We start from the raw sequence: 15,050 nt of genomic DNA on the forward strand, positions 1-15,050 counted from the left end.
CTCATGGTAATGCAGCATTAGCACCAAATTTTTGTGATCAAAACACTCCCAGCAAGTCAAATATTGAATCATATTGTCAGCTTTGTTATCTGATGGTGTTGAGTGGTGATAATTGCCCGAAAATGACGCCAGCTATTCACTAGTGAGCTTTGACTTGGAATCCGTGTGGTTTTATTCCACGAAAACGCATTCCTTAAGGGCCGCGGCATGTCCAACATGTATACCTGACCTTTACAGCCAGTTTGCAGCAGTTTTGGTTTTGCTTCTCTTGTTAAATCCGCCAGAGGGCCGCATCCGGTATTAATATATCGTTGCAATGCCAGTCGCTCTGGTCGCTGCCATGGTGTCGTCGTCCCTCGCTTTTGCACCGCGTGGTAAGCGTTCTGCTCGAAAGTATTCTACACCCGCACCTGATTTTAGCGACGAGGATTCAAGCTTCAAGCCCGAAGATGACACTACCTCTGCTTCAAGCTCTTGACGGCGACGATGTTTCAAGTCAGCCCAGGACATCCGCAGCTGCTCACCGGTGAGTTACCTCTACGGCCTTGAGCAGTCACCGGTGTCGGGCGCACTTATCTGCCGACCTTTGTGCACAAGCTTAGAGCTATTCTTGTTATCTGCAGGGTCCGTACGTCGCTAGGCCAGGATGTGCTGCCACTGGCTGTGAAGAGACTTCAGTTCACGCCAACAAGGCCGCCCGGAGCACATCTTGGCCCAGCACTTAATAGCAGCGCTAGACGTTTTACAACAGCGCGAGATTTTTTCTCCTATTCTTCACCGGAGAAGTGATAAATACTATCTGCAAGAACACGAACAAATATGCTTGTATGCATATTTCGGAGCTTCCAAGCTATGCTGAAAGAGATGGGTCATGGAAGGAAGTGACTCCCGACGAAGTAGTGAAGTTCATTGGACTGCTCATTTATATGGGCATTGTGAACCTGCCACGCATCCAGCTTTACTGGAATACCAGTAGGCTTTTTTCAGGGCTTCTTTCGCGGAACATTATGCCAAGGAGACAGTTTTCTGCACTTTTGCGCATCCTACGTGTCACTGATCTGGAGGCGACTACTGTAGCTACGCACGGCAAGCTGCACCGCATATTGTGGCTTCTGCAACACGTGAATACTAATTCAGGATAACTTTTTCAACCTGCGCGGAACCTCTCTGTAGATGAAAGAATGGTCAAATCGAAAGGAAGGTCGGGTATTCAGCAATACATGCGGGACAAAATTGTAAAGTGGGGATAAAAATTGTGGGTGCTTGCCGACTCGCAGACTGGCTATTCCGTTCAATTTTATGTGTACGCAGGCAAACGGGAAACAGCTAGTGCAAGTGGACTAGCATTTGATGTGGTGACGCAACTGTGCAATAACTACCTCAATCAAGGATACATTATCTACATGGATAACTTTTACACATCTGCGTCTCTTTTTGCTCACGTGCTAAATCACAATACCCTCACTTGTGGCACGACACTTAAAGATCGTCGGTGCTTCCTATCTGAACTGAAGGACGTGTTGTGGGAGAAAAAGGCAAGAGTGGTGATGTTCGGTGGCCCTGACGGAACAACGTCCTCTATTTGCAATGGAAGGACAGGAAGGTTGTCCACATGATGTCTACAGTGCACACTGGCAACAGGCATGTTACAGCCACAAGAAAAGAGAGAAGAGGCGGTGTGTGGACTATCATCCCAATCGAGAAGCCGCTACTGATTGACGACTATAATTCGGGCATGCTTGGTGTTGATAAGTCGGATCAGCTGTTTGCATCTTATAACGTTTTGATGAAGTGCTTGAGGTAGTGGAAAACACTCTTCTTTCATTGTATTGACATCGCTGTTGTGAATAGCTTCATTATTTTTCAAGAGTACTGCCAGCAACACCTTTCAACACCGGAATTTCGAAGGAGCGCTCACTTAGACCAGCTTTCTTTTCGGATGGAGCTCACCCAACAGCTGCTCGAGCTTGATGATGAAGAGGTTGCCAGAGTAGATCCTGTCCCAAAAGAAGTACCGCACCATCCGCAAAAGATGCTGAAAAGGCGAAACTGCAGGATGTGCTACCAGGAACGAAAAATCGAACAAAAGACGAACATTCTCTGTGAAAACTGCATAGTGCACCTGTGCCTCACGAAGACGAGGAACTGCTTCATCGCATGGCATGAGCGATGAAGCTGTTCCCGGTCTTTCGTTTTTTTTTTATGTAGCTGAAGAACGGTGCGGTACAGAGAATTAATTTTTTTAGACAGTGTTCCTGAGTTCCAAATTCCAAATTTTCTTTGTTAATAATGTGTATGTAGATATTGTGCCTTTTTTCTTTTCTTTATCAACTCTCAACGAAAATGGCACTTTTCCGTATTTTTTGCGAGTTCCCTAATAAATTGTTTGCTTTGTAACTTATGTTTTTGGAAAGAGCATTCCATTATGTGCAATTTGGCATGCTGCCATGTGTTCTGGAGTATTATTTGTACTGGCAAAAAATTTTCTTCCGAGACCTATGAAAAACAGCCATTTTCTCGCGGTAACGAAAGATTTAAGAGCTTTTTCAAACGTGCCTGTGGCAATTTGAGCCCTTGAGAGGAAGCTTTAGCTCAGGCCCAACTCTGACGCGACATATTCAAATACATGCAAAACGCAAAAACGTTTTTATGGAATAACCCCTGGACCGATTTTAATGAAATTTGTTGCATTGAAGAGAGAAAGTTAAATTCTAGTGACTGTCGGAAGTGTAATTACGATTTATGTCCTGAATTTTGTTAAAAGAATTTTCAAAAATGCGTAAGTTAAAAAGAAATAGAAGAATGAAGTTTACAAATTCATAACTCTGCATCAAAAACAGATATCGCCGTTCTGTAAGCGGCATCCATTAGATCATTGAAAGCGGACAAATTCGATATGTCATTTTATAACTTACGTGAATTTGTTATGTTGTTTACCAAGGTTCTACAAAAGCTGTATTTCCATATCACTAAATTTTTTAGATTCATTTATAGCATATCAATTTTGTCCGCTGTAGATGTACTATTAGATGCAATTCACAGGATTGTATTATTGTTTTTCGTTTCTGAGTTTCTGAGTTGTAAACTTGATAGTTACGTTTTTTGAAAATGTTCGATTTTTAAGTCTTTAATAAAACATTGCGGACCTAAATAAAAAATTCAAAACAAGCAGTCACTAGATTTTAAGTTTTTATTTTAAACGCAACAAACCTTGTCAACTTTGCTGCAGTGGTTGCCGAGAAAAACGAATTTTCCTTTTACATGTATTTAGATAGGTGCACCCGAGCTAAAGCTTCCTCCTAACTCTTTCGTTACCGCGAGAAAATAGTTGTTTTTTATAGGTCTCGGAAAAAAATATTTACCGCTACAAATAATATTCTAGCAACATAGCATGTTATGCATAATGAAATTCTGTTTCCAAAAACATGTTGCCAAACAAAAATTTTTTAGGTCAAACGTAAAAATTCTAGAAAGCACCATTTTTGCTGCCAGTTGATAAAAACAATCAAAAAACAATATCTGCGAAAACATTAATGTTAAAGGAAATTCCGAATATACATTTCAAAGATAAATAACCGAGGAATAGTGTCTGAAAAAATAAATGCTCGGTACACCGCCATTCTTCGGATACAAAAAAAGAAACTAAGACCAGTTCATCGCTTATGACATGCTGTGAAGCAGTTCCTGGATTTTGTGAAGCATAGGACCATTGTGCATTTTCCCCACAAAATGTCTGCTATTTGTTCATCTTTGCGCTCCTCGTAACACATTTTGCAGTTCCGTTTTTTCGGCATCTTCTTAGGATGGTCCGATGAGGAGCCCAGGGAACGCACTTCACCAGTTCGTCTAGAGTCATGCACCTCTTTCAGGACCAATCACTCTTAGCGTAGGTGGGCAACTACAAGAATATGCATCCAAGCAAATCTGTTTGCATTTTTTTGCAGATTGTCTTTATCACTTCTGCAGAGAAGAGTGGAAAGAAATCCCACGCCGTTGCAAACTGTCTTGCGCTGGTCCGCAGTGCTGGGTCGAGATGTGCTACGGGTGGCCATCTTGGTGTGAATGGAAGTTTCTTTGCTGCCAGTGGCAGCACTTCATAACCAAGCGAAGTATGCGCCCTGAAGATAATCAGTAGAGCTCTCAGGTCGTGCAAAAAGATAGGCAGATAAGTGGTGCAAACAAGGAAGGAGACTGCTCAAGGCTGTAACGAAAACTCAACGTGAACAGTTGCGGAGGTCCCATGCTGACTCAAAACATTGTCGCCGTGGGAGCTTGAATATGCTTTTCTGTCATCTTCGGAATCATAACTCAAGTCCTCGTCACTAAATGGAAGTGCAAGTGCAGCATAGTTTCGAGCACAACTCTTTTCTTGTGACACAGCCGCGCAGGATGATGCCGTGGGAGCCATTTTCAATAACTGCGCAGTGACACCGGCGGCGCCCCTTGCCTGGATTTTACGAGAGGAGTGAAACCGATACTCTTGAAAACTGGTTGAAAAATGTCAGGTCCACATGCTAGACATGCAGCAGACCTTCAGAAATACACTTTGGGGGAATAAAACGACTTGGACTCCAAACCAAAGCTCATTAGTGAACAGCTGGCGTAATTTTCGGTTAATTATCACCGCTCAGCACTGTCGGGACGGCAAAGCCGGCGATATAATTTGATTCTTCACTTACTGGGAGTCATTTGATTACAAAATTGTAATTGTGAGCGACATGATTTTTTCTGAAGCGCGGCAGGTGACGGCCACGCCTGAGTTGGTCCGAGAAGCAGGCAATACGAAATCCAGAAGCGAAATGGGTGGCTTATTTACTCTGTTTCCGTCTGCAGCAACCATAGTCAAACTATGGTATACAGGAACGATGATGCCAATTAAGTGATGCATCCACTGCACTCAGTTTGTGCTTTTATTCTTTGTGTGAATTACCTTAACCATACAGGCATTTCTTTCCAACAACTTGAAGCTGCTATTTGATGAAACAATATTAGTAGCTGTCTTGCATTGTACTTTCTTGGGAACCTGTTCATTACCTAATTAATCAAACTATTGTTGGATAGTTTCAACATAGTAGAAGCATGTAAGGCATTGCAGATGCTGTAATTAATTGCACTTGGTGTTAGTCGTGATATTTGTGGGATGGAGCTATATTCCATGAGTAAACAGGCAAGTACTATCTATGTCACAAGTATGTGCTGCTTGGTCCTGTAGTAGATCTTGCGCATGCCAGCTCTCCAAAGACAGATATTAAAAATAATAGTTTCTGCAATCTAGTTTTGAAAAAACATCATCATTGCTATGAAATACTCGCTACAGAGCCAAGCAACGGTTAATGTATGAATGTAGTAACCCTTATTTAACCTCTTAAGGTGCTTCGCCTCCTCTTTCATTTTCCATTCTTAACCTCCACATTTACAGCATCTCGTCCCCAAGTGAAGAAGCTTGCACGTAAGGAAATCATAAAATGGATCACGCATCCTGCTTGGACATTTTCATTCTGTGTTTGCATGTTGTTGCTGTGGGTTTTTAAAGTATTGTTCTTCTGGTTCATTTCACCTCAGTAGTGGTAAATAATGTTTCTGTATGGTATTATCCAAAACGAAAGCTCTGAGATTCTGATGGTGAAATGCAATGACACCCGTGTACTTAGGTATAGGTGCATGTTAAAGAGCTGCAGGTGGTTCAAATTATTCCGGAGTCCCCCACTACGGTGTGCCTCATAATAAGATAATGGTTTTGGCACGTAAAACCCCATAATTTCATTTCAGCTTCTTTTTCTTCTTATTTGTTTATTTTTTATTCTCATGAGCGTTATATTTCCTCGTCTACTTCAGGCAAATGCAGCATGGCGTTTGATTCTTACAAGTGTGTGCACTGAATGGCAAGGCATTTTTGTAGCTGGTTCTTCGCATGCTCTTTTATGTCTGTTTCTGCTTTCATGCGCACATTTCATCAATCTGGTTAACGTGACCAGAGGCCTCTGTTTAGATAGGACGCATACCACTGTCCCAAAGAAGCTGTCATTTGTCCTGCATTCGTCCTGCAACGCGCGAACTTGCTGTAGGCCTCCAGATGTGAGAGCTCTTTACTGTCGGCACTAAATGTGGTCAGCCCATGTGGCACCGATGAATGCCCAGAGCGGTGCTGATCGTCACATGATTTTAATTTCTCGCTTTTGTCCATCGCACAGATTTGCCTTAACGAGCTGGTAACCTACAGTAACCACCTGCCATAAAGATGGGAAAACCCTCCTGTTTTGGGGGAGAAAACTGGAAAGCAAAACTTTCTAAGCAATAGACATTACCATTAAGCACAGTATGACCCACTATTGAACTGAAAACCTCATTGGTATTTGGGACAGCTTCTCCATTTCTTCAGCTTCAGTAGGGGAAAAAAAAGCACTTGATTCTATTTGACTTAATTTGTATTTGATTTAATAATAATTAATTTGACTTAATCGATAAAGGATATTTTCGACGCCTGCATATATCAACTAATTTATCAATGCTGGCATACTAATTTGGTGTTCCTTTTAATAACAGTATAGTATACTATACACCTCAATTCATAAGTTCCTAAGTTACCGATAGCTTGCTACATTCTTAAGTAATGTGAGTAGCCTCTTGAGCAGGTGCAGCACCCTGTTTGTTTTGCAGAAAATTTGTAAACATAAAAAATTGTGTTAATTTTACCGTATTCAATTCGAAGTCTACTATTCGATACTCGCACACCCCTATCTAAAACAAAAAAATAACCTACTGTTGCATGTCGGGTATATCACTTTCCGTGGGGTTTGATATTTGTTTGGCGTGGCAGCTCAAAGCTCTTGCATCGTACAGTCGCCGACCGTTTATTCGGACCTCACGGGGACTGCGGAAATGTCCGAATAAACAGGTGTCCGAAAAAGCAGATTAAGAAAAACAAATGAAATCCTTTATTTCCACGCGCTTATTCGGGCTCGGCAGTAGGCCTGAAGAAATCGTGAATGCGCCGTTGCGCGCTGTTCCGTTTACGCGCAATCAGATAAGCCTGAATCTCGGAGAGGGTCGTATGGTCACTATAGGCGGCTGAAAGCACAGTCACTGCTTGTACACGCTCCGAATGCGACGGCAGCATAGCACCTGGTGCGTAATCTTCCTACTCGAGAGACATTGTCCGGCGGTGCAGCAGAAACCTGAAGAACGATCTCGCCGTCGTCGAGTTCTGCGCATGTCAGTACAGCAGTGTCAGCACCTGTGAAACTGTCAAATGAGACGGTGTCCGGAATCGCACTGCTGCAACCACTGCGCAGGTCTCAGCAGAACATTTTCCGCGTCAATAGGGAGCACATCGGAAGGCGACACATCTTAGGCCTCCCGGCACCCGCTTGCCGACATTCCCCTGCGCAGTCTGCGCGGTCACTGTCGCCGCCATTAGACACTTGACACAATGTTTCCGTATGCGGCGTTGGATCGCCGGAACCTCGACACACCACACAAAGCAAACACCACCGTGCCGACACCAGTCGCACAAAAGAAAAGCATGGCCTACTCGCAGCGTCGTGCACGAAGAAACAAATCAGCTGCTGGATTGTCTTGACATGGCTTACTAAGCTGAAACCGGAACTGCTGTAGAGCCACTATATCGAACCGGCAGAAACGATGATGATGAGCGGGGATTTGCAGTAGTGCCACTTCGTGGGGCATCAAGGAGGCTCCGTTTAAAACGAAAATGGCGTTCATTAAGTCGAACCACGCACCGGTCAGAGTCTGTGCATGGTGCTCTCGATCGAATTGGCTTAAGGAGTGTCCGAAAAATCAGATGAGAGGTTGCAAGGTGTCCGAACTTTCGGCAGTTGTTATACATTGTGGTCTATGGGGAGAATGGCGGTGCCGCGAAGCTGATCGAATAATCGAGCATGTCCGAATTTTTGGAGTCCGGAAAATCAGTCGGCGACTGTATATGCTTGTTGAGCAACATTGGTCTATCTCATTGTGCTTGTTGTGTGCAAGCAGCAGCTCACCATAGCCATCACATTTCAATCAGTCACTGCTGCAAACCTGCTGGCTGGTGCAGACAGACATGGTCTCGTCGTGGCATTTGAGATTGCACTGGCGCAATCTTGGGGGTACACCACTGCTACCTCGGAGGCCACACATTGCTGCGCCAGGGTGTGCACCAGTCTGTGTGGGCGTTGGAGAGAGAAGGGTGATGGCGATGGTCAGCTGCTTCTTGCATGCGGGTACATGCTGCAGTGTAAAAGACCAGTGCATCCACTTCTCTCACTGCGGCGCACTGCGCAGGCTGGCGAAGCAAGGCGTGCCTTCTTAGATCACATTGGCACTGATGTAACCTCGGAGGCCACTAGCTGGCCAAGCCAAACTGGCGTGGTCTGTTTCCGCTGGTCTTCTCAGTCACACATCTAGTAGTAGTACACTACTATATTAAGTTACTCATCTACTTTACAGAGCCCGAGGAGGCTGATGCCGCGGATGAGGATCGCAGCTCTGAGAAGCTTCAGGAAGGCACAATGGTGCGCCTGTATTGGATGACCACCAAGTGAGTGTTGTTTCAAGTGATTAATACATTGTAAAATTTATCACTGCCTGAGAAAATAAGGGGAGCCAAAGTGCTAATTCTCTCTCTCTCTCTCTTCAACCAATCAAAACCAGCAGACAATGAAGCCAAGTAAAGTATAGGGGATTATTAACTGTTCTTTTTAATTTAACTGTAGAATTACGGATGAGCAAAATGAAAATGGATGAAAAGATAACTTGCCACATGTGGGAGGCAAACCTACATTTTGCATAGGATGCTTTACCTTTGAGCTATCGCTCTGGCCGCCTTTCCTGTCCGCTTTCTTGGTTATGTATATACTGGATGTATCCTTGGAAGTGTTAACTAGCACCACTCATGGCCAGGGCAGCCTTTCATCTTCTCACATCACATAATATAGTAAAAGCTTGTTAATTCGAAATTTCGGATAATTTGAAGTAGCTGCCACGGTCTGTCCAACAGTGTATTGAAAATAATATGTAACACATCCCGCTAATTCACGCTGAAATTTGCACCACCACCGATAATTCAAACTCTGTGCCATCATGGATGCGGAGAGAGTGCTAGTGCGTGGGAGCACATTGGTGACGCTGGCGTCGCTGCTCAGGCCGCTCAGCTTTGCTCTTTCCATCTGCGGCCCTTTGTTTAGGCTTGACTGGAAAGGGACACGTTTGCTCCTGGCCAGGCATGGCCAACGTCTCTGTTGCAGAGCTGTTCTCTCCCTCTCTCAAGACCTTCGATAAAAATGCGGACGCAGTGCTGCATGTTTCTTGTCTTTTTTTTTTTTTCATTCTTTACATCTTTCTATTACATCTTGGAGGTTATGCTCTTTCTCTACGAGGTGTTCCGCTGAGAAGGAGCATTAGGTAACGTCTGAAACATGGCAGCCGTGTGACGTTTATCGACGCTCACAGTACCAAAAAGCATAGCCTTTGAGATTCGTGGCTATTGGAGGTATCCCGGCATCGCTAGGATACGGGTTTGGCCAACGGCACTTGTACGTATAGTTACAGTGTACTTTATTTATTTATTTATTTATTTATACATTACTGCAGGCCCAAATGGGAGCCCAAGTAGGAGGGGCAGAATACATAAATATTTACTTATATATTTACATAAATATTTAAATATTTTATCGGTGGCGGTGCGGATTTCAGCGGAAATTAGCGGGATGTGTTACATATTGCTTTCAATACATTGTTGTACAGTCGTGGCGGCTACTTCAAATTATCCGAAATTTCGAATTAACAAGCTTTTACTATATTATGTGATGTGTGAAGACGAAAGTCTGCCCTGGCCATGAGTGGTGCTAGTTAACACTACCAAGGCTACATCCAATACATACTTAATGGGACACTAAAGGTTACCAGAAACTCAAGTTCAAGTGGTAGAGCAATGTTCTAGAACGTCTAAGGCGTCAATATAATCGTGAACAGAGCTTTAGTAACCGAGAAATTGAGGTAAATGCATGGCACGATTTGAGACCCCCCAGCGACATTCCGGTACTAGCCCGATGACGAAAGGACTCCTCATAATTTGCGTTACTAATACTCAACTACTCGTATTAAAAATATCATTTCATTCGATTATAAGACGGAAAAAAATGCTACTTGTCTACGTCTATTCGATTCTAAGAAAAAATAACATTTTGACGTTGCCCTTCAGTAATATGGGTATTCGAAAGGTTTCGTTTTCGCTCGACTCTGCGCGCTCGACTCTGCGCCGCGCACGCTTTGGAGTTTCAGTAGTTTCGTTATCGCGTCGTGCTGTGAGGGTTCTGCTGGCTCGCGAAACTTTCATTTGGAACAAGCAGCGAGAATGCCACGTCCATGTGATGTCGTGGGAAGCCCTCGTTGCTTTCCCGCTCCGGCGACCCGGTGTCGAGGCCGCCGTCGTAGTACGCAACGACGCCGGCAGTGCGAGCCCTCAGCAGCAGGTCGCGCTCGTCGGTGCTCAAATCGCTGAAGTTGAGCCCACCATCGCGAGCCAATCTGTCGGTGTCAGGGTCCATTGCGACGAGCGTCGAAGTTAGCGTCATAGAATGAAGTACCAGCTTATGGGCGTCTTGCGCGGGAGTTTGAGGTATAGTAGCGGCGCCTGGTGGCGGTGCGGGAAACGACATCTGGGTCGTGCCAGCTTGGGTCGTATTGAGCCCTGGCTGTGGCGAAGCACGTTTCTAGGCCGAGTTTTGCGTCGATTCGCACATTTTTATGCCCTGTTGCGAGTGCGAAAAGGCTCGTCGCTTCTCATAGACCACGCCGACCACGCTGCGAGCTCGCCGCAGCCTATAGTTTAACGAAAACGGACTCTCCGTGTGCCGTGGGAAGTAATGTGGGACGTAATTCGTTTCTCCTTCCGCTAGCCACCATACTCCCGCTTTCGCTCTGCTGTCGGCTCTGTCTTGGCTCTGTTTCTGGCCGCGCGTTCGCGTTTTGCGCAGAAAAGCCGTAGCGCCGTCTGCGGACGCTGTTCTACTAACCGATGGCGCAACGTCACTATGAGACCATGATGTCGGTACTCCTCAATCGGAGGGCGGGCGATTTGAACTGCTCTAGAGGTACGCGGACGCTTCAGAACGCATTTTCTCTTAAAATAAGTCTCTCCTTGGCACGAAACAAGCGTTTCGAGGTTTCTGTGATGGTATTTCAACAGTCCACGTTGACTTAATAGTAATCTTTAGTGTCCCTTTAACCAAGAGAAGGGGGCAGTGGGCTTGTTTACCGCCGGAGGCGATGCAGTCAGTGGCTTCGCGGACGGCAACAATATGTGCTTCTACGATGTGAAATGTGGGAGCGGTGGCACGGTGGTGCAGCGGCGCATGCTACACTTGAGCACATTAGCCCAAGTTGCTGAGCTGCGTCTGTTTGCTGTGGATGTTGTTGCGTGGGTTTCAAATACGTAAGCATTTCTATGCCTACCGAACGAAAAACTTGCCCGTCACGGAAGACAATGAATGGCTCATACTCCGCAAGTAAGCAAAAAGCAATAGCATGTACCCACGTAAGGCAGAGGCTAAAGCGCTCAGCAAAGTGAAGCGAACAGTCCATACATTCATTGAAATCACCCATACAACACACACAATAGTATATGTTTCAATAAAGAAGAAGCTCAAAACAAGCATCCGAACGATCAATAAAGCCTTCAGGTGCGTAGAGAGCATCCTGCTGGGTTTTGCAGAGGACTCTTAACAAAAAGCATTTCAGTATCATCCTACTCTTCTCAACCCTCAGCTTGCTCTTACTTCAAAAGAAAGCTGGAGCAGAACTACATCCCATTGCACTGGCACTGGCGGTTGCATCTAGCCACCTCTTCGTGTTGATGCCTTTCTGCATAGAAGCTGCAGAGTTCCTACAGGTGGCCTTTCTCCTGATAGAAAAGTGCAGCTTTGTAAAAAGTGGCTGTGGCATCAATGTAAGAAGAAAGCTGTTGTAGAAAAAGGTCACACATGTCCATTTCACTGTCTGTAGTGACAAAACTGCAAAATAAGCAGAATTAAGCAAGAATAGTGGGGCAGGTAAGAAAATAGTTAGGCTTGTGTGAATATAAATTTTTTGGTTTGAAGCGAAGCGAATATTAATTAGCGCAGAATAATATTGAATTGAATAGTTGTAATAGTTGTGGTATTTGTGTAAAACATTGGCACAAGTACCAGATGTTGACAAATAAAAAATAAAAAAGGTTCTTTATTTGCAAAGAAGGAAATGGGTTCATCTCTGGCATTGGTTTATTTTCAAAGTACTTTTATCCAGATATTTTCATACAAACGTGGAAGTTCCACATTCTTTACAATGCCTCCAACGCAGCAAATTTGTTTACCTGGCTCCCTGTTGTTCTTCACTCTATATGAAAACTCGGAACTGTTGAGGTCGCGGTAAGGTTTTGCAATTTCCAGTCGTTGCAATGTAGGTGATGCCACGAAGTGCGACGATGACTGCGTGATGCCGGCAGTTTAGGCTGTGCTGCACAAACTTAGCTTGGTGCTTTTCATCCATGCAATCGAAGTGCGACCTCGACTGCGCGACGCCGGCAGGTTAAACTGTGTTGCGCAAATTTAGCTTGGCACTTTTCATCCATGCAATCGAAGTGTGACCTTGACTGTGTGACGCTGGCAGTTTAGAGTGTGTTGCTGAAATTTAGCTTGGTACTTTTTATCCATGCAAACGAAGTGCAACCTTGACTGCATGACGCCGGCAGTTTAGGGTGTGTTGCTGAAATTTAGCTTCTTGCCTTCCATCCATGCAATCTTGCGTTGTTCCGTACAATAAGTGCACGGGCAAACTTGGTAGGCTCGTTCGCCGCTGCTGCTGACCTCAGTGGGGGCAAACGCAACATTTTGCCGCCTACTGGCTCCTCCTCCCTTAACTGTTAGGCCTTACCACCGCTGCTTCGTTGGGTGTCAGTGACCAAAGTTACGGTTTAGTGTTGAGTCGATGCTAATTTATTTGCAGTCGAGTCGAGAAACCATCATGCATGTGAAAGCAAGAGCACAAGGGACAGCCTGAATGGCACTTTCACAGCCACCATTTTTAACAAAATCAACCGTGCGAATCCCGTCTGAAAAATCCAGAGACCTTACATTGTTCGAAATTTCGGTCACCATTATACATTAGTTAAACAGTGGTGCCGTGCAATCAATGTTCGTATAACAGAGCAAGTCCACAAATCATTCAGTGATTGTAAATGAACTCGTCTGTGATTTGTCTTGGCTATAAGCACATTGTGATGCGATTTGCTCATCAAAATCAAAAGTGCCAATTGTACACGTTTTTACATCTATATTTGTTTGTTTCATACAGCTACTGTCCAGAACATGGCATCAAGGACGTCTTTCCAGCTCGAAAATTGCTTCTGGCGCATGCAGTCAGCAAAAGCCTTCAAGATTAATTTCTTCCGAAAACATTTACTAAGGAAATTCGAGCCAAAGTGATTATAGAATAGCAGAATATTTGATTGAATGTTCCGAAATACCAAATAGTTGTGCAATCCTAGAAATTATTCAATTCAAAGCTGCGGTAAATTAGCAAAAAGGAGCATTTTCTGTCAGCCTTATTGTGCTTTATGGTTCCGAGCAATCAAAATTATTTTAATACAGAGTGCAATTAACTACGTGGTTGATACAGTGTACTCCTACTAATTTGACATTTGACCTAATTTGAATACACTGGAAGGTCCCGGCAAGAAAGCTAACATCGCTGTGAAAGAAAAGCTTGTTTAATTCGAACACACAAGCATGCCGCTTCAGGTAATTCGACTCTCACTGTCACCTCCTTAGTTGCGCAGCGATTCCGAAAAGCTTGAAAACAAAAAAATTCAGACGGCGCTACTGCTTCTCAAGGCAGTTGCTTTTTGATCCTTTAATGACCGACGCTTCCTCTGCCCATGAAGCCATCCGTCCCCTACTTCTTTCGTTCAAGTCGCCGAGAACAAAACTGCAGAAGTTTTCTTTTCCATCTAACGCTAAGGCAGCATTTAAACATGTCGGCACTCTTGCCCACTTGCTGATTAAGTCACGCTTAAGAGCAAGCAGCAAAAAGACGTTAAAGACAAATTCAAGCAATAAAAATATTTGAATTTGTTCGCCACTTGTTATTCAACCTTTTCGAAAAGTCTACCGAATCTTGTGGCCCTGCAAGGATCGAATGAGTAAGAGTCGACTGTAAATTCAACTTCAGTCTAATTTGAGAAAAAAGCGAAGCTTCAGTTACTCTGTGCCTTTAGTGTGTTTGCTTGTGCCTGCATGGGCCGTGGCTGTGGGTAGCTTTTTAATGTGTTAGATGATGGAAGAAAGTGTGTGTGTTAAGTGTGGGAAGTTGGTCACGTGGTGAAGGTATATATATATATGTATATATCTGTATATATAGTGAAACTGACGGTGTTCTGTTCTGGACCACTGTCAATGTCACTTCAGTCTTCGAATAGGCAGGACGTGTGTCGAATGACCTTCTGAACAACATTTGCATTGTGGTGGAGGTAGTTTAAGGGGAGATAAGGGTCCTGCAAACTTTTTTTATTTTTCGACATACGTTGCTTAAATTTTGTGTGGAGATATATTGTAGAATGCTGATTTCAAATATGTGTTTAATTTAAAATATCTCACTTGGAAGAAAAGATATGACAGAATACAATACTCCTAATTAGGTCCTTTCTTACGGACCTTTTTAATAATTTCTCATTAAAATAAAGTGTTTTTAAGAATATGTAGACATTTACACAGGCCTACTGTATATCCTAAAGCTAAGCGAATACCAATAAAGTAATTGTGAATATCACAAATAAATAGCAAACTTTGGGTAAAAAACAATGTGGCAGCAATTATACATTTGATCTAATTATTAATCTATCACATTTAAGAAGAAACTGAAAGCATTAGGATATAGGCGAGATATTACTAAAAAATGATACCTAGTTCACTGAAATCAGTTGACGTAAACTTCAAAACTTCTGTAAGGCAAAAGCACTTGACGGGAAAAAGAAAGCTGAGAAAATTGCATTTAAAGTTCTTTAAAGTTTTACT

General features: G+C 43.8%; 1 protein-coding gene across 7 annotated transcripts in view; it reads left to right on the plus strand.

Moving 5' to 3' along the window:
* Ge-1 (Enhancer of mRNA-decapping protein 4 homolog Ge-1) overlaps nucleotides 1–15,050 on the plus strand; it is a 233,969-nt gene that overhangs the window by 107,537 nt on the left and 111,382 nt on the right. For 6 of the 7 annotated variants that reach the window (XM_075701139.1, XM_075701157.1, XM_075701106.1 and 3 more), the window contains exons 13-14: nucleotides 5,420–5,449; nucleotides 8,449–8,539. In XM_075701139.1, coding sequence (XP_075557254.1) covers nucleotides 5,420–5,449; nucleotides 8,449–8,539 — 121 coding nt within the window. The remainder of the gene's footprint in view (nucleotides 1–5,419; nucleotides 5,450–8,448; nucleotides 8,540–15,050) is intronic. The other variant, XM_075701114.1, reaches the window with a different exon arrangement.

Source organism: Dermacentor variabilis, chromosome 1, assembly GCF_050947875.1.
Source record: "Dermacentor variabilis isolate Ectoservices chromosome 1, ASM5094787v1, whole genome shotgun sequence".
NCBI classification, from domain to species: domain Eukaryota; kingdom Metazoa; phylum Arthropoda; class Arachnida; order Ixodida; family Ixodidae; genus Dermacentor; species Dermacentor variabilis.